At 41.3% G+C, this 20,649-nt stretch overlaps 1 protein-coding gene across 3 annotated transcripts; it reads left to right on the top strand.

Moving 5' to 3' along the window:
- The first annotated feature begins 418 nt into the window (after window positions 1-418).
- foxn2a (forkhead box N2a) lies at window positions 419-19,880 on the top strand. Of its 3 annotated transcripts, none has more exons than XM_052080141.1 (6): window positions 421-830; window positions 11,538-12,115; window positions 14,084-14,208; window positions 14,442-14,491; window positions 15,472-15,540; window positions 16,392-19,880. In XM_052080141.1, the coding sequence occupies exons 2-6, from the start codon at window positions 11,552-11,554 to the stop codon at window positions 16,814-16,816; spliced, it is 1,233 nt and encodes a 410-aa protein (XP_051936101.1). In that variant the 5' UTR covers window positions 421-830; window positions 11,538-11,551; the 3' UTR covers window positions 16,817-19,880. The 3 variants fall into 3 exon arrangements, with proteins under 3 accessions (XP_051936104.1, XP_051936101.1, XP_051936102.1); XM_052080142.1 differs by lacking the exon at window positions 421-830 and adding an exon at window positions 902-1,218; XM_052080144.1 differs by lacking the exon at window positions 15,472-15,540 and having other exon boundaries at window positions 419-830.
- The last annotated feature ends 769 nt before the right edge of the window (window positions 19,881-20,649 follow it).

Raw genomic sequence — 20,649 nt, 5'->3', positions numbered from 1 at the left:
GGAGAAAGCAAAGTTAAACACGAACGTTGGACAAAATAAGGCCACAAAATTAAATATTTCATGAACATCCCAGAAAGTGTCCACAACACAACCAACTGAGAATCACTGCATTTACAACACAATGTCAGTCAAGCATTAATTATTACTCATATTTATAATTCACACATAAAAATCACATTATAAGTATGAGATGAACCTTGCCGTGACTGTTACTCAAATATTATTATTATTTATTTTTAGGAATCAATCAGCAAGTTATCAGTGAGTGTCTTGCTGATCTGGTTAGCTTCTGAGTATCACGGTTTACTTTAGGTGGGGCCCCGTTGAGGGTTCACGGTGGTGGGTGTGGTGACACATCCTCTCCCCGCCCCGAGGTGTTTGTGTTTCGCCGTAACAACATTCACTTTAAACGCCCTCTACGAGCCACCCGGCGTCTCCGTCACTGTTAATAGTGCAGTGTTAAAATAATACATACAGTAGATCTCTATGTTTAAATCTATTTTGCCAAGATAGAAGGAGATTACAAAAAAAGTGAAAGCCCATTTGGCGATGCAAAATAGGATAGCGTGCGCGCTGGTGGAGCCCCTTCGCTGCGGCAGTTGCCAGGGGAGATAGGAGGGGAGGGGCTGTGATTGGCTGGAGTGACTGTGTTGCCATGACGACGGCTAGGGGTTTGGTAGCGTTGCTGTGCGCTGTGCGATCCGCGCGCTGCGTGCATGGAGGAAGCAGCTGCTGATCTGATCTCTGACATTGTGCGAGGCAGACATCCGAATAAACTGCGTACTGTCGCGTCTTTAAACACACCGCACCGAGACACGACGTACATGATTGTGAGTATCCCGCTCTCCTCCGCCTTCCTTCCTGGATTTTTAAGTCCGCGTGCGCTTGGATCATGTTTGCGAGGCTTGCGTTTCGGAACACGCTAAAAGTAAACGTGGTCAAGTGACTTTGCTCAGAGCGGCGAGCGTGGCACCATAAGCGACGGCATGTGGCAGGCAGCTAGCTAACGTTACTTCGCTTCTGCTTTCTCAGCTGGAATGTTCAAGTGGCCACCCTTTCACTCCGTGCGCTTGCCGCTGATTATGCGTGGCTGTGTCACGTTTACCGACATAAAATCGATACAGTACTTCAAGTTGTACAATGCTAGCGCTAGCGGTGGATTTACCCTCACTGACCTACGGCGCGACTGCTAAGGCTACTTCGTGGCTGCTGTACTGGGTGAGCTAACGCATGGAACGTAGCGCATTCAGTCATGGTAAAGTTGACCAAATAGTTGTTAAGCGGTGATAAGTTACTCGGTAACGAGTCCGGTTTGTCAGGAAGTATTGTGCAACAGTGCACGTCACTGCGCGTAACTTCATATTCCACGTTGTGTGTGACTGGTTGGTGCTGATTCATCTCCCTTTTTCTCCAAGTATTGGCATTCAACCGTATTTGTTTTATGTGGCAGTGGTTAGTTTTTGCAACAGCCGTTAAATATACAGCGATTCAAGTTGATACAAGTGATACTTAATTATAATGATAACATGTAACTGAATTTCGTTGGGATCAAATTACGCGAGGTTACATCAACTGAGCACGTTGTAATGGGTTGTCACCATGTCCCATATACTGAGTTTTCTATAGCCAATATCTGAATGCAAAAAAATTGTTCTTATTGCCACTCAAGAGAGACTGGTGTCATTGGAAAAGCCATTAAATGTTGCAGTTACAAAATAGTCCACTTAGCATTATGTAATGCTTCTGTAGTTTATCCACCATACGAACTGGAACCATCACTAATTTTCTTGCTGCAGCAAATGAGGTTTTCTTGGGGAAAAATATGTTGTAATGTTCAGACTGACTTAAACCTATTTTGACATTTGCTAGAGCCCTTGTGATAAATAGAATGTAAAACAAAGAAAGATAAAGCTAAATGAACATAAAAAAGCAGATGTTATCAATCTGCCATTGCTTTATAGCCAGCGTTTCTATGGCCACAACCATCTGTTGTCTTCATTGTTGTTTGTAGTCCTTGCATGTATTCCACGTCTGTATGTACAGAGGCCAATGCCGGGTTATTACGCTTGCCCCCCAGAATAGCCGAGAGCCTGCTAACTTTACTGACATTCGTTACTATAAATAGAACTCTGCAATGTTGTTTTTGCTGATGCTCAATGGCTTTAATATCAGTGAAACCCTGTAACATTTAAATTTTATTTCATTCCTTAAATGGAGGCCACAGCAGTTGGAATGGTTACGATGAGTTAAAAGTTAATAGAAACAGAAATAAAAGCCTGCACTAAAAATTAGGTTGCATTAGTGATGTTCTCCAATCATGTACGAATGATAATCATCAACTGTTAAATGACTAAATGTTGATGTTTGTTTTAAGACTTACAGGACAGAAATGTAAACCTGCTAACATTAAATAGGGTAGAAACATGATGACTAAAAGTAAGAACGTTCATTTTGTTGTCTTGTGCTTTATTGATGGATACTTAAATGTAAAATGAGATTTGATAAGGTAACATAATAGCAAGCAGCTTTTCAAAAATGAAAAGCCAATTGAAGGATTTAGTGTTCTTCACATTGTGCTGTATTTTCTTCAATTTTTACTTTTGAAGTTTTGTATCCTTGCATTACGTTTTAATGAGCTCATCGAGGAACACATTTTATGAATGAGCACAGCAATGACAACACGAATACATCTTCTGAAATGAATAAATTGGGGGGTTGAAGTTGTTTTATTAGTATAGTGCAAGTCAAGTATAGTGATATTAGTCACTTTAAGAAAAATATCTCTGTATCTGTAATAAATGTCATACTTGAAATGGGAGCAAACTACTGATGCAACCAAACCATTTGAATGACTCCTTGTGTGTCACTGTTAGTGAGGGCTATGATTGGCTCTTTATGATCTATGGCAGGAAATTCCATGCAGTTTTAGTGTCACGATTGAGAATTTCAATTAAGGGCTTCATCGCAGTTCACCTTCTATAAAGTAATATGAAATGATTTAACATTTTCCTGATTCAGATCAAGTGGCTGTCACCAGTCGACAACCGGTATTTTGATTGTCAGACTGCACACATTGTAGCTGCCCTGAGTCCTTCATTTCATTGAACAATGCTGTCTGTCAATCAGTACATTTCAGCCTGTGGTGACATAATGGCGATGTTGTCAGTAAGCTTATGAAGTGCCTTTGAAATAAAATGACACCAAATCAAAAAGTCGAGTTGGCTACCATTGTCATGACCAAGTCATTCAAGCAAGAAGTTGTCGAGATATTTAAATCTTGACCAAAATGGAGGACCCGACTGAACCATTTCGCTCGTATGGCTTAATGGTCTAAATTGGAGTGTGGGTCCACTAGCTGAACGCAGTTCATTAGATTAGAAAAAAAGTCCATACGTACTGATTCTGAATTGAATTGGATTGGATTGTGGACAGTCAACTTTTGTATTTCTGCTTAGCCTGTGCCTTGACAGAGCACTCATTGTTTCGGATATTTTACTCTATCAGAACACTGTACTCAATTCAGCGGTAACAAACATATCTCCTCTGGATCCCTTGTGAGAACCGCTCTTAATTTTTACAACTTTGAATACTTATCAGTTTCAGTGTTCCAAGAAGTTGCTCTATTTTAGTTTAAATAGAGCCTCAGGGAATGTATGCAAACGGTGTGCAAATGTGACCAACTTAGACTCTATTTTCAAAATGCACGTACTACTCTACGGCTGAGATCACTTTCTGCTCAATCAGCTAACTATGTTCAGTGTATTAAATATATAGCAATTGGGAAAACAAACACTAAATCTAAACTCGTTGTTTGTTGTTCCTCTTGAGGCTGAAGTGGCACAGGAACTGCAATTCAAAATGGTGGCGTGGCCATGTAATCAGTCTTATCACAGTATTGTGTACTCTGACCCCAAGTGAATGGAAGGTTGCGTCTAAAATCCACCATGTGCTTTGTAGGCGTGTGACTAACCAGAGTTTTAGATTTGTTAGAAAAGCAGATATTTCTCATTCTGATTCCCAAACCCATGTGTAGTGTATGAAAATTATATATTGTATAGATTTCTAATACATTTCCTCAAAAGTAAAATGACTATTCTAGTTTTTAAAATCTGTTTTTCTGAATACGTACACCATAATTTGTAACAAGGATTTGACCGCTTGAAATTAAATGAATAGATAAACCATTCTGGGTTTAAAAGGAGTACCGGTACGTGAAATAATTATAAACATATAGATAGACACTAAATAAATAGACACTAAAAGGTATGTTCATTTTGTGTATTTGATTATTTGATTTTAGATTTTTTTTTGCAGCTTGTAATCACAACTAGTTTCTCAATAAGGCAGTACGACTTCGTCTGTCATAGAATTGGAGTGGAATCTCTGAATTTGAAAACTCCCTAGATTTTTAACACCGTGTCTCCATATAACAACTTTAAAAGTGTGTGTTTTCTTACTGCTCTTATATAGTGTGATGTCCACAAGATGCAGTCCACAACATACTCAACATTCTCTCAGTTGACAATCTAGAGCCTTGGTCCCCAAAGCAGAAGTCTGGTGTCGTGATTTGAGGTGCATGTTCAACTCTGAACTCAATCAGTTGCGACTCACTTTCTGAAGTCGGACACGAGCGCAAGTTTCCGTTCACTTCATCGTTCCCTTCCACGTCCCAATAACAGAGTCTGTGGCTCGGGTGTCTTTGATGTTGATGTGATGTTTTTTTTTTGTTTTGTTCGTAAATTAATTAATCACTTTTAGAAAACAACAACCGAACCAGTAACTGAATAAACTTCAAAAAGGGTGACAAGTTACAACATCAATCCCTCTCGTGTGATATTGCTTCATTATTGTTTCATCATGAAACATTGCCAAGTGAACAACAATTGTTTAATAAACTGTAATTAAGAACAACAAATGCTTCATTTCATGCAAACTAAAATTGTATCTGATCATTCCATTTATTGATGTAATAAATGGAATGATCAATTCTAAAAATATTAAACAATTGCCCTAATTTGAAGCAAATGTGTGATTCTTCAATAGAATTTTCAGTCAAATACTAAAATACTCAGTGGTTGTAGCTCTGCCATTCGCCCATTATGTCATATTAATTTGTTACACAAAACCCTCGCTTCAGGTCCCAGGGATTAATTTGCAATAAATTGCTCCTTAAAATGACATGATTGCTCCTCAAAAGAAGCCATTGATTACCAAATATGCTTCTTTCTGAAAAAAAAAAATAGATATATGTCTACCCTGTAATTATGGTTGACATTCCATTATAGAAGTGACATTCTAGCTAACTATGATGTGTCCTAATTGACAAAGGGATTACATTTAATGCTGTAATGTTAAATTGACCAGTCACATCTTTCTTGGATCATTCAACATCCTCCTCTCTGTAAGACTCTTTGCGAGCTGACTTTGGTGTTAGACAAGAGCCAACATAGAGGAAACTGTCAATTCATTAAATTCTTTACAAGTCGTTTTTAGACACATCGCTCACTTCAGTTATGCACATCGAACTTGATTGCGAGTAGCACCTCCACCCTCGCTTCTTCCTGACTGGTGGATGCAAGATGCTGCTGATTAGGACGCACGTCACTGACAGCAGCAATGTGTCCGCTTTCTTAACCGAGTAGTCGGGAAGAGGGGAAACAATGGGTCTTTGTCTCATCACCCCTGATATAATTAACAGGGTTCATTTAATTGACAGCGCTATGACTCTAACCAGGCAGCACTTGGTAGCTTTTGTGCAAGTATTTTGCTTCTTCAAGCACTTCTAGAGATGAATTGGATTTTGGAAGAAATAAAAACCAAAAATGCAACTGGTAAAATGTTATCAATGTAAGAAAAAAAAATCATCATCTGTAAATATTTATGATGCGTATTAGATTTTACAATGCATTGATTTGATTTCCTTACAGCTGTTTTTGACAGAGGTAAATGACAGACAAGATGCATAATCTCAGAATCAGAATCATCTTTATTGGCCAAGTATGTAGAATACACAAGGAATTTGTCTCCGGTATAACACGCTGCAATAGTATCATCGTAATCAACAAAATCATTGAACCAGTGTGGGACATTGAACCAAACAGGATTATGCACTTTATTGCGGCATCAACAGTTTTTATTTTCATCGGACAAGCAATCCAATGCCAATTGTCTTAAAGTTGACAATTGCACAAAATTTTGAGTTAAAAAAAAAACCTTTTTTTTGTGGAAAATTTCAGTGCGCGTGGTCAATAAAGTTTGATTCACATTGACTAACCTTTATGCTCGTTCTTCAAACCAAAACATGCAAACGTGCTGCAAACATAGATAGTAAACACGGATGTTATTTTTCGAAGGATATAGATCTCAGCTGCCAACAGCCCGAAAGAAAATAGTATGGCAAAGCCTGCTGTTTAGGGTATTTGGAAATATATGAGATTGTGGGTGGAGGAGGGTTTCTAGACCAGACGGGTGCATGACCCTCAAGATAAGGTTTCAATGTTTGCTGGGAGGCAGGTCTGTACTTTGGAAAACTAACCTCTGATTAGAGTCAGAGTGCAGTTTGAGACTATAAAGTCAGTGCCTGGGCCCAACTCAATCTATCCTGTGTTACATTTATTTGCTTGTGTGTCATTTACGGGCTTGGGTGTTTGCTAGCATTGTGTAAACGTTTGGCCTCTTGTTGCGCTAGTTCACTCTTTTGGTGTAGAGCTGGCCCAACTGTGAGTGCTCTCTGAAAATGGACTTCCTCAACAGGCAGGAGGTGTTTCCTTCCCTCCTGGTCGTCTGTTATTGCGAGGTGAATACTGAGATTAGAAAGATGAAGGGGGGGGGGGGGGTTTGAAGACAAAACAACTGCTTCTTTGTGTGTGAGTTTGATTGCTACTGTGTGCAAGCTTTTTTTTTCACTCGTACGATCATCACTTAGTAATCCACATGAAAAAAAATTCAATACTTTATAAAATGTGCTGCAAGAATATCCCCGCCTGTAATTGTTTTAGGCCACATTGAGCAACGTTGCTTGCGTTCCAGCTCACTTATTTCCCCTTGTCTAATTTAGGTTTGATTCGTTGGACAGTCAGAAACATCACACAGGGTTTCAAATAAAAAAGGGTTGCGCTGCAAGAATGAGAGATACCGACACTCGTTCCTACCGACTGCTGTCGGGCTGCTGAATAAAAATAACAACAATAATAATAATAATAATAATAATAATAATAATTAAATGATGTGAAAAACAATTGTAAATAGCACTGCGATTTATCCATGTTGTATTTATATTGCACTTAACTGAACGGTGTTTGTTTGTTTGTTTTTTCTTATTTCTTCTTTCTATCCACATTCTTGCTGCTGGAGGCTGTAAATTTCCCCAGTGTGGGACAAATAAAGGATATCTTATCTTAAATAACAGCCATTGGGGTTTTGCAACACACCTTTGTGTACCAAGAGGTGTAACTGGTTTGTGTCGACTGGTTTAGTTAGTGGCTTTGAGCAGGGTGCGGTTCAACTGTGTCTAAACTCAACCCTCTGTTCCGAAATTATGTATTTCCCCCAAATCCTATGTTGCATATCATGAGCAACTTTAGGCCAAGTATGCACTCATTGCAACTTAGTCATAGAACCATGTGATCCAGGTTGGCCGCCTCCTTTCCCGGCCCTCTTTGTCAGACTGGTTTTGTAGAGAACAGCACTAGACTGCTGGCCTCAGCAGTTTCCGCCTGTATTGATCTCCCCCACATCAGCTCTCTGTTCATGCACAGACATAAGTCCAACCGCTTCCCTCGCCACACATGCTGCCGTGGCAACTGATTCCTGAAAGTCAGATTCACTGCCTGAGATCATCGCTGACGCGGCCGCGGTCGCCTGATTGCATTCTGATGTACCTGTGTGACACATCAATGGCTTGATCTGCCACTTAAAGCCAGCTGTATGTATTTGTGTCAATTTTGAATAGCCTAAGTGCTTAACAGGATAAAAGATCAGTTTGAAAAGGGGGAAAATGTGCCTTGGCACCTGCTGTTTGGCCCTGCCTGTTTGCACATGAATATGATGCTGCTCATGGCACGCAGGGCTATTTTAACTTGCAGATGAGCCATCAGGTCAGTACCATTCCAGCTTTGGTGTGTTTTCAACAATGAGCTGCAATCAACAGGCAGACCCAGCTCATTGGTTCCACTCTTCATACGATTAATCATTGGATTTTTTTCCCCCTTCCTCTGAAAGTGTTTTGATAAGAGTGAAGTGTAATCATTCCAAATGCAGGGGTAATTGACCAGATGCAACAGTGGTAAAATATTTCCCGTGCTTGGCTAGTTGCAGACTACCATCCATTTACCTGGATTCTTTACATATTCAAATGTCAGTCCTCATGGAGCCACCAGTCATTCTCAGGCAGCTGGGAGGTCAAAACTAAACGCGAGGTGGTGTAGCACTCTTGTGCTTGAGGTTTAATTCGTGTTCTGACTATTTTGCCAGGCCACAAATTATTTTCCTCTCCAAGAAACAAAAACTGGAACGTGCACATAGCCTTGTTGTCTGTGGCACATTTTGAATAAAATGAAGACAAAATGACTTAAGGACTAAGTGAAACAAATGTTGACAGAATGCAGTCACAATTTGTGTGCCACACCCGTGCTTTTGGTTGGCCGTCACCTTAATGTCTTGTCAGTGGAATGTTTTGGGTAACACAATCATGACATGATTAGACTGGAAGTAGCATTCTCAATCAGGATATAACTGTTGATGAGCAAGCAGAGTTACCAACTTTTTCTAGGTCCAGTTTCTTTCATTTTAGAGTCTATTCTGAGATTTCTACATGTATCCCCGGGCCGCAGCCTCATTACTTGAGTTAATAACGTGAGGGATATGTAGCCTAGAAACTCAGCTACTTTTAGTCGGAAGTGCTGTTTGGAAGAGTAAATGTTATTTTCATCATAGTCTTTAAATGCTTGTCACAGCCTATCTTTGATAATTCATTCAGAGTAGAAACCTGTCAAGTCGAGATGTCTTTGCTTTCTTGTTTTGGAGTAGAGATTTTTTCTGATTTCCCAAATGGATCATTCTCATAACTTCATGACCTGCCTTGCTGTGTCACAGACTGTATCTTGTTGCTCAAGTTTTGTAAGAGTTGTGATTCACTCTGTGCTGAAGAAGAAAAAAATTGGGAAAAAATTCACATTACATTACACAGACATTCTGTGGAAATGTTTATTGATTAATCGAGGCTTCAAGATATTGGAGGGCGCGGGAACAAGTTTTTTAAACAACATCATATCAGCTCTGTCATGTTGAGGTACATTTATGCAATGGCTCTGCTCTGAGCAGCTTTAATCTGCTCACTACAACCCGGAATGGGCTCTGCCCTCATTTGAAATCATATTTGGTTAACAAAATCAAGTTGATTTTGTTGTTAATGTTCCCTATTTTATTTTACCTAACATTTTGTGTCGAATACCTTATACATCTATTTGGTAGATGCATACCCGTCCGTCATCTTCAATCCATCAGACCGTGTGATTTTATACATCCGAAGGTGGATTCTGGGCAATCACACTGGTTTGTGACCCTTACCTAGAAGTATGTTAGTGTTTACTTTGTACCTATGCTATGCGCCTTTTGGTGTATCAAGTGCAATACACATTTTTCGACTCTGTATGGTCTTGCTGTAACCAAATCTTCTGTACAAAAATGTTTCAAGGTGAAGACATTGCACAGCGATTTGTGTGATTTCTTCTAAAAAAAGGTGACAATTTCACTTATTGCTGTATTCGGCAGTATTATATTATATTATATATTTTAAACCATACCTCCATAAAGATAAGGCAAAACTGGAACAGATTAATTGCATTTTCTATAATTTCAATGGAAAACAGTAACTTCCATTTGGATATGTTTCAGATTGCAAACTGAGTGACTGACCGAATTAAATTCATAACTCAATGGTCTATAGTACAAGAATTGTTTTTTTCCCCATTCATTATTTTTAGTTAATACATCCCGCCGAAAATCAACAAATGATGGGATCATCAAGTGATGTATTGTCATCAAAACTAAATGAGAGCATCCTTGGCAGTGTACTACCTCCCCATCGTTATAAATAATACAGGTTGATGGATCATCAACCATAAACATCAATTTGCCCAGATTTAATCGATCAATCCCACTGTGGTGAAACAATAACCTCTTTGCCAGAGGTATCAAATCCACTGCAAGCACTCTGAAAACCGGAATAACCCGTGACTCACCCAAAAGAAAATTGGGATTGTCTACTGTATCTTCCTCCACACCCACTGACGGTTAAATGGTAATTTAGTAAATGTGCTAATGCCTCTCTCCTTTCACTCCTGTTCTCAGTGGCCGATTTTGACAAAGTGATTTGTGTCTCAGTCTCTATGTTCGTGCATGTGCGTGCATCCACTCCCTCTCGTTCTCCGGGTAAGCACTCTTTAGTCTGACCCAATTCTTGTCTTGTCACATAAATGAAAAGATACGCCTATCTGACAGATTATATGTCCCCTTACATGGCCATGTTGGTCCACATTTAGTGCATCACCCATCACCACACTCGGAGGCATCTGGTGCCCACACTCAGGTGCTGCGGCATTTCCTGTAACGCTATGTGAGTATCAGTTTGGAGACAGCCAACATGGATTACTCATTTTCCTACTCTCGTTTGTGAGGTTTCTGCTCATAATTGAAACGATGGCGGGGTTGTCATGGTGACACCCAAGACTTAAAGCTTATTGTGAACTGAGCCAAAGAGTAATCTCTTTGTACACTTGGCCTCAACAGTGTACAATGTGCTTACTTGTATTTGTTGGGAGAATGCATTCAAACAAACAGTAGATGTTAATCATCATGTAGGGCACAGTAAGAAAGAAATGTTCAGGGCCGGCCAAATTTCAGATTATCATTCAAAGTGTTCCCTGTATCGATGGGCAATTAAAAAAAATAAAATAACAAAACACACATCTATTGCTTCCTACTCAGCTGTTTTGACATATGCAGTGCACCGTTCAAGCACTGACCGTACTTTTCATAATCCTGCACGTAATAAATTGGGACTGGATTGATGCAACATGTGAATGCATAATGTCTGAATAAAGAACCTTCCGCTGTAAGATGTAGGCAGTCGTTTGATTCCAGCAGTCATTGGCGGGTTTCGTTCTCATTTACACGTAACGAGCAACCGGGTCTCGCCTGAAACGATGTGGGTGTCAACGAGTGGGCCCTCAAGTCCGCTCAGTTGCTTGAGAGGATCTCATTGAGAGTCCTTGGCTAAAGTCAAGAGGTGGAGATCTAAGAGGCTCTCCGTCCTTGTAAGGCATGGAGGAGAGGGGCAAAGGCCTAGGAAGTCCAGTTGAGGTGGAAAAGAAAGACCACAGTATGCTTAGCTCGAAGGAAAGAGAAAACAAAGGCAAGACCCCTGTGTGCCCAGTATTGCAAGTTGCAAACAATGCTGCTATAATGGCAACTTTAAAAACCATCTATCTGACTGATCACATATAACCTAATTGCTATTTCTCCTATTTTTTCTACAGACCTCTTTGATTTAATGGGTCCAATTATTGGGATGTCACCAGACAAGAAAACGGAAATTCCGGGTATGCAAGAGGAGCGGACATGGCTTCGAGGTGTTTGTGGAGTTGGAACACTGCCTGAGGCAGAGTGCGCATCCAGTCCCCTTGCGACCAGCGTGGATCGGACTGGAGGTGCGGAAGATGAAGAACTCACCAACCTCAACTGGCTTCATGAGAACCTGCTTCAGAACTTTACGTTGGGAGGTCCTGAAGCTCAGCCCAGCGGTAGCCCGCTCTTTGACATTGAAGGAGACTACGGATCCAACCAAGGAACTTCATCCTCGTCCACAGCCTCAACTCACAGTAGGGGTCGAGAGCGGGACTCATTGAAGTCCAAGCCCCCTTTTTCGTTTTCACTCCTCATCTACATGGCCATTGAGCAATCGCCGAGTAAATCTCTACCCGTCAAAGAAATCTACGGCTGGATTCTAGAGCACTTCCCTTACTTCTCCAATGCTCCCACTGGATGGAAGAACTCGGTGCGTCACAATCTCTCCCTGAATAAATGCTTCCGCAAGGTCGAAAGGAGTTTAGGAAAGGTATGTCACCAAGTTGCTTTCGCATTTGACACACTTTCAGATCAGTACAATCCAATTTTATCGCATCATTCTACTGTACTATGCTTTTGTTACATCAAGTTGTATCAAGTTATTTTCAGCCGCCAAAATCATTTATTTAGCAAATCCCTAAATAGTTTGGCTCATGTGACAATCTGTAGGTCTGCCAAATAATCGCGATACAGTATCCTCGACTTCGATACGACTGGAATTTTATCCAGTTTATAGCTACAAAGGAAATACAAACAAAGCACAGTATGTTGTACGTGCAGGGTATGCAACTCAAGACCCAGAAATTGAGTTGGAAAAGTCCTCCCCACGGTTTCATCCCAAGGCAAAGGGTTTATTAAGGAACCATTTATCAAAGAGCACTATAAAACAATGTTAATGAAGTTCAAGCAAATCAAAAAAACATTTTATCTCTGTATTTACTCATATTTAAAATGTCTTGAGCATCTAAATACACTTAAATATTGGTTTTTAAGACCGTTTGTAAAAAGCTCTCGAAAAACTGAGTTTGTGGAGTCGGTGAACAAAAACACAAATGATCCAGTGATTTTTTTTTTTTTTTTTTGTGTTTTTTTTATACATTGGTGTAATTCACTGGCATAATGATCCTCTATAATGATTGAAATTGTAGTATAGATAATAACCTAAAAAGGTTATTATTTAAATGACTTTAAATTGCAAGATAGAATCTGAACGGTTTACCTTACTGTTATCTTTAGCCAAAAAGAAAACACTTTGAATCCTGTGTGTTGTGAGTTTGTCGTTGTTCTATGTCATCTTGCTAATATAAAAAACAAGTAACATTGTTAAACCTGTACTTGGAACACAATGTTCATGTTCACAAGTAGAATATTTGCTCATACCCAGTGTTGGCCCATTTTGTAATAGAAACGGTTTTCTGCCGATCAAAGTAAGGACACCATTTTTGCCATATTGAGCTTCAGTGTGAGTTCAGACTTGTGACCGGTAGAGCCCATGTTGCCAGCACTGTGCCTGGCTACGTGTTATTTTTTTCCACCACCGGAGGAGATAGGCGTAGGTTCGCACTCTTCGAGTCGCAACATGGAGTAGCGCAAGTCTCTCAGCATGCAGGTGCACAGTGTGAGCACTTGGTCTGCTGACAGACCAGCGTCGGTTTCACATGACACTGGCTGGTGGTTTCCGTTGCCATGGTGACATTTCCTTCTTCCTGCATCAGGGACAGGCTGGTAATGTGAGTCAAGGTTATTCTCCGCCCTCCCTCGCTTGCTCCCTCAAACTGGGCAACAATACACCACCATCAGATAATGTGACAGTTAACACACTCCCGCACACATCACCAACAGACAAATTCATCGCTTCCATTGGAGCAGTGTGTGCAGCATGTGAAAGAACTTTGTTCAATCGATTGTCTTCAACCAGGAGAAATGCTGTGAAAACATGGCAATCAATGCATGTGGTCTTTTTTTAAATTCTATTTTCCATGAGGTAGTGTAACAAATACAAATTGAATAATAATGCTGCAATTTCTATAGGGAGACATTTGGCCTTTAAATAATTATTTTTATTTTATATGACTCATCCTACTATATAACATGGACCGCTTGAAGCCAGATAAATAAACCATGGGTAGCAAGGAAGTCTGTGTTGGTTTTAATGGCGTCACTTGACATGATACCATCTTTTTTTTCTACATTATGTTTACTGTCATACGTTGTGTTCTTAAACGTATACTTGGAGATCACTATGGCATGACTGATATGTTTCTCAGGAATAAGTTTTGTTGTCATTATCACGATTGAGGTTTCCGTGGACAAAGTATTTATTTCACCTTTATTTAGCCAGTTAAGGCAATTGAAGAAAGACTCGTTTGGCTGTGGACAGCGGGCTAAACCAAAGCAAAATAAAGGAAGGTTGGGTGATCATTCTTGATCATCTCATTTTGTTTTACTATCATTGCAGGCCAATGGAAAAGGTTCTCTCTGGTGCGTCGACCCAGAATACCGCCCCAACTTGATCCAAGCCCTTAAGAAGCAGCACTTTCCTGCCGCACATGCCTTCTGTACACCACCCGCCTCCCCGCCCAGGTGACCCTTCATTGTTCCCTACAGTAAATTGTGACAGGATGTGACGATGCAAGAAATTGTTCTCAAGCCATCAAGCCGGACCATATTTCTGAGTTAAATGGGCTTAGTTCGTTGAAATTGAAGATGCTTTTTATGGTCTCATTTTGATTGGTTCTCTTGGTGTCTAGTTCTATCAGCACTCTTTTGAAATTTAAGCCTGATGATGATTTTTATTTCTTTAATCTCTCCTGCAGTGCCTCCTCACCCCCTCGCCATCTCTTTCTGCAAGGTTGCTCATTTAAAGGTGAGACAGAGCTTTTGGTCTTTGTATGCTCACATGCTTTAGCTTGGTGCTTTTGCTGTAGTGTGCTTGTGATTATATCGCAATTGTGGCGCTTTTGTGTATTTCAGTCACAGAACATCCAGCATTTCGCCCCACCCGCCGCAATTCTTAGTTTGATTTATTACTTTCACGTCATTGATGCCTCATGTGGTCCATTCGATGCCTCAGCTATAAGCTCCCCACTCTCTCTGCCTCTTAGATTTGTAACCTTGACAACAGGCAGAGGTTCCGCTGGTGCTGAGTGTGGAGCACTCAATCTTGCCGTAATCATTAATAATTTAGAGCCCCAGAAGTGAGCCGTGAGGCTTTTAGACACTTTGTCATGTCTGAGAAGATCGGATGCATTCTTCCGATCAGAGGCATGAATTTATCCTCTGCTTTGTTTTGATGAGTCTTTGTTTTGTCCAATGCATTCCATAGGCATTTTTGGGTCAGTTAGTCGTCAAGTGGTACACTTGAGCTCATCTTGCCAAAGTAGTGTTAGGAACTGTTAAACGTTGGCATGGCTTGCAATTCCACCACAGGGTTGGTAGGTGAGATGGCGATAGCTTCATCAGCCATGTAAATGGTATTCCTCACAGTGTAACCTGCAAATTAATCGAACAAGAAACTAAATGCACAAAACAGGATCAACGGTAGAGGACGTTCAGCATGTTGTGGTTTCCTTTGTGTCATACAGCTGTTGGAAGAAAGAAGACTTTAAAAATGACTGTCTGTTGTCAGCAACTGACTGCAGGGGACTGTTTTACTTGGTACCGCAATAAAGGGTGCTAAATAGCGGCGCCATACAGATCAATTATCAATCAAGAACTTTTGCAGCACTAATATCAAACTTTACTGCTTGGTGGAGGGCTTCAGCAATCTTAAAGGGACAGAAGCGCCCTGCTGCCATGCTCTCACGCCTTAGGACTGACTATCATGCATGTTCTCTCCTCTTCCAGAGTCTGATATTGATGCTGCCACTGCCATGATGCTCTTAAACTCTGCCCCAGGGCACCACGTTGACCCATGTAAGCGAATCCAACAAGCAACCATATGTTCATCTTCCTCACATACCCTTCACCCCATTGCTTAAGTGTTTTTTATTTGTCTGCTGATTCATTTGGACACCTCCGTCATCTGTGTTCACAATATATTCGCTTTAATGTATTCATTATTATTTACCAACAGCATATGTGCTGTTGATTTGATCTCAATTAATTTGCAGTTTAAAGGACATGAGATCAGCTACGGGGAGTTGAACAACAACCACTGTGACAACCCTCTCCAAAGCAGCATTATTCTGCTCAATACAACTGAAACATTGATAAAGTTCAAAACATTCCAATCCTTTGATCCTGTAACACTTATGCTAATTGTGCTTTTGCTCCTACAGCAGTGGCGTTGTTCGCTTGTCGGTACGTCACATAGTTTGCAAACAAATATGTATCTTACTGTTTTTTGCTCTGACGTAACCCTCTTTCTGGGTTGTGAAACATTTTTTTAAAAAAAGCGACCAAGTGATTATGCCCTTAGGAGGCCCGGTCACAGTTAGAGCAGCAAGCACTGAGCTCACGCTACCTGTGTGCTGGGTACCGGACAGCCAGCCGCCCCTACCCCTCCCCAGAAAGGAAAAATTATTTTGTTTCTCAAAAAGTCTCTTGGAACAAATGAAGTTGTTCCACTGTAGATGGGGAGGGTGGGGGGGGGGGGGGCATTCATTATCTTTCCCCGTATCTGATCAACTTAAATGCACGTTCCTAATTACAATGTATATTAGAAGGTATATCATTTCACTAAGGTAGGAGTAACTGACTTGGAAGCTCTTGTTTTTTTTCTCCGTGCGGTACTCAAGACTCTTTGTTACATCTGCTCTCGGCAGGCAATTCGGACAGTCCACTGGACCTCTCCAGACCCGACTCAGTCCTGGTGAGCAGCGATCCAAAGCAGGACCACAACTACAGCAGTGTCGCCCTGCAGCGGTGCTCCTCCCGGTCTTCTTCGTCCTCCCTGTCCTCCTTAGATGAAGGAGGCTGCGACCGCAGGCAGTCCCGCCGCGCCGGCAGCGAGGGCTTCCACAGCGACGAGGACTCCGACCTCTGGGATGAGAGAGGCGCCAACCAAACACGACGCCGCCCGTCCGCCATCATGTGGCCTGCTGACAAAAGGCCGCGACGGGAGGTCAAGCCAGAGCTGGATGAGGAGCTTAAAGAAGCTGCCGGTTCCTTGCTGCACCTTGCTGGCATACGCAGCTGCACGGAGGGCTCCAAACGCAATGTCAAGAGCACAAAACTTAACAGGAAATAAAGAGATCCCATCATCAGACTCCGGACCCTATGAACCTTCACCTCTGACCCCCCGCAGTCGTGTGTCCCGGTGTACCTCCTCCTCCTTATCTCGTATGTTGGCCATTTTGAGCCTCTCAATCGTTTGTTTGCGATATTCTGTCCAACGAATCAAATGGCAATAGTATTGTTCACACAGGAGAGCAAAGCCATAAAGAGACTTTTACAACTGGGGGAGGTCACAGCATATGGGCGGTGTCTGGGCTATGGAGAACTGGATCCAAAATAACCTGCCTGCTTCTGTCGAAATAGACGATGGTGACTCAAGATTTTTCTTTTTCCTGTAAAAATGGGAAAGGTTTTTCTAACTCAAAGCGTTGCATGCTTCCTCCTCAAACTTGTATTCTCTTCCAAGTGAATCTGTGTATGAAGCGAGCGAGTGCATGTTTGTAACAGACAAAATCTAACCTCCTGGTGTTCCACGTTTTCTCTCTTTTGTGCTCAAAGAAAAGGAAAAATATGGCACGGTTTTAAAACGTGTGCTCTACACCACTGGTGAGAGATGCAATAATGAATCCACAACCTTAACTTTTTCCACGTCATTGAATATTGCGACTTTTCCACTCCAGAGATGCTAGTTAAACTGCAACTAAGCAAATGAGTGAGCTAGCGTTTTTTCTCTTGTTCTGCCATAAACATAAGGATTAGCAAAATGTGGGATTAGTATTTCCTCTGCCACTGCCAAATTTTACTTGCAAACTTTGCTGTGTTTTGGACTGCCAGTCACTTGTATTTGACCTTTACGGCACAGCCGTGCGTTAAATGAACATCTGCCTCTTCGCTGTGTGTGCATAGGATTTCCTTGACAGCTTTTACTTGTTTTTCAGTGTCTTGTTTGCTTCAGTCCAAACCGAAGGTGAGACAAGTGGCTAAGTTACTCTTATACGAAGAAAAGTAGCCATGCTGCTCAACTTGTTGCGTTATTGAACCTTGTGGACGGAGTGGTAAATAACCCCCGGTTCGTGCACCATTTTTTGCAGTTTATTCCTAGTCAAAATCGAGTAGAAGGCCTGATTTGGGAGAGCGTTGCCGTCGAGCTTGTTTAAAGCATGATGAACGTGACTGTACGGTCATGGTTGCCTATAACTGGAATCCTTATGAAGATGTGAGGGGCACTCATGATTGGTCCTCACTTCCGCTCTGCCACGTGTGTTCCTCTCGCTGCTCTTCCTTCTTGAAACAAAATAAGGAAGTACAAAACTCCCTCAAGCTGTGAATTGTGGCGTTTACTGTCAGCTGATGACATTCGGCTTACTGTGGGAGGTTGCAAGCCACACTTCTATTTGGGTTTTGGAATCAAAAGTACTGCACCGTATGAGGAACGCGTAGACATGCACAATAGCATCTCATCCCACACAATTTTAAAAAATGAATAAAAGTGTTATTAGTGGCCACAAGTATAGCGGTGCCAAACATTTTACCGTGCCACTGATGCAAAACTGCAAGGGGCCATAGTCACTATGTTTCCCTGTTGCCACAATGTAGTTATAGATGGATCGTCACGACTTGACGTCCCCGTTTTCAGAAACCCGTTGACAGGAAATGTGAGCGGACTCTGGACGGTGTAGTGACACAACCAATCCTTTGTTGTTGTTGTTGTTTTTTTTTTTTTTTGGTTTGTTTTTGACCACTATATGGTTGGATCTGTTCTCATCAGAATAAGCTGCAGACGTACGGTAATTCTTGCATACACTGGTCTTATTTTGCTGTGAAAGAAGAACAAATTAATTGTTCATGAATCGTTACCTTATTTATAACATTAATTTATCAGGTGGGAATGCCATCAAACACTGGTCATCTGAAAGGAATGACGAGGCACATTTAATTCCTTTGTTCACATGAGAAGTATTTTTGTCTTGCTATGCTTTGATTTCACAGCAATGTGGCTTGTTTTCCCTCTTTGATTGTGTTATATTGATTAAGTATTTTTTCCCATGGTCCATAGAGCGGGTGTTTTATTTGTGTTTATTTTGGAAATGTAACTATGACTGCCAGATTTTCTTTGATTTTTCTTAGCCGGGATATAAAATGTTAATCAACTTTCATACAGAACCCTTCTTTTGCTGCCAAAATGGATGTACAACCGGGGTGGTGCAAAATGTCACATTTCCCTCTTGTGCTGTAGAATTTCAGATGTACCGGTAATCATTTTACGTTTTGTCTTCGTGTGTACACACACACACACACACACACACACACATGTATATTTGTTGGTTGTTTTTTTTAAACTTCAGCTAACTAAAAGAAGACTACTGCCCCTCGTTGGTCATGCTTCCAAGAATTTTGAATTATTGTGATTGTCACTGGAGATTGGAGCACACTGACCAATGCAGTCCCCAGGCTGCTCGTGTCGCTGCAGACTCTCAGTCCATTTTGAGCATTAGTGGGGTTCCGGTCTGGAGAGCAATTAAGGCCTCAGAGGAACCCCATAATATTTAACAAACAAAATCTCATCATAGATAATATATTTTGTGGTATGTGTTAATACATTTGTTTGATTTTAAGATCAGTTTTATTCACAAATTTGATATGGCTCTCAGTGAACACTGTAAAAAGATAATTGGCCCCCAAAACATCAAAAGGTTTGCCATACCGATAAAGAGAGTTATCACTCACTCTTTCTGTAGCACTTGTCAAAGGAAGGTTCTGTTGCTCTCAGTGAAACAACACAGCATGTAGGGCTACCACAAGACTAATGCCACACACGACACGGGTTGCTCTGTTGCTTGTCAGGTTTTATTGAATATCGGTCATGTGTTTTTTCTGAGAATATTGCAGCTCCTGTATGGGTATGATTAAGTTGCATTGGTTAAAAAAAAAGAATCAAACAACCCAAAACAAAACAAAAAACTGCCAGCCCAGTATCAGTTAGTGTCTGCCATGGCTTTCGGACCGACACACATTTTTGGTTTTTGTATGCTAACCTCTGTTGATAAAATGTTTATAAGATTTATTTTCGCCAAAGATATGCAATTGCATTATATATGGTATTACAAAACTATTAATAAAAAAAATTGTTCTTCTTAGCAGAGTGAGCACTTTTTTTTCTGGTGCGGCACCAGTGTGTAAGTAGTCTACACTTGCTCCTGATCAATGTTGCCACCTGCTGTGAGCGCCAGAGCACTCGTATAAGCTAATCATAGCCCATTTTTCAACTAGAACTAGCCATTCATGTGGCAGCCTCCTCAGTTTTCACATTAGCATGTCACAGCTGGCAAATATTTCCCACCAAGTCTGGCTGTTATAGTCGTGTTTTGACTGCACAATCTGTGATCAGTACCACACGTGTGACTCCGCCGCCACACACTGCCTCCTTCATTCTACTTGCCTATTTCACTCTTCCAACATGGCAGGCTGCCAGAATTGCATCTCACATTAACCTGGATCATCCCAGGGATGGCTATATTATCATATGTCCTGAACACACGCTTTGCTCAAAGTTGATTTGTCATAGAGGAGTGGCGGGTGAGCACAGTGGTGACCCTGATCAAGAGACTTGGGCCCATTGATACTGCACTATTGTTCAATAGAGTCTTGTGTGTGAACTGGAAGTAGGAAGGTGGGGGCTTTTCCCTACTGACTGCCTCAATTCAACTGGAAATCAGAGCAGCAACCCCCCCCCCCCCCACACACACACACACCCATGGCCTTGGCAACCACGCCACGCCGACAGTTGCCAGGCAACCAGACAATGCTGGAGCCACTGGCTGCAGTGTCGGTTTTCTACGTACAAAAGTGGCAACGGATGCTTCTTATGTTGCTGAAGAATATTCACTTATACGTCAAAATATTTTG

Source organism: Hippocampus zosterae, chromosome 11, assembly GCF_025434085.1.
Source record: "Hippocampus zosterae strain Florida chromosome 11, ASM2543408v3, whole genome shotgun sequence".
NCBI classification, from domain to species: Eukaryota; Metazoa; Chordata; class Actinopteri; order Syngnathiformes; family Syngnathidae; genus Hippocampus; species Hippocampus zosterae.
Note: the sequence above shows the minus strand (reverse complement) of the source record. Positions and strands in the feature narration are given on the sequence as shown.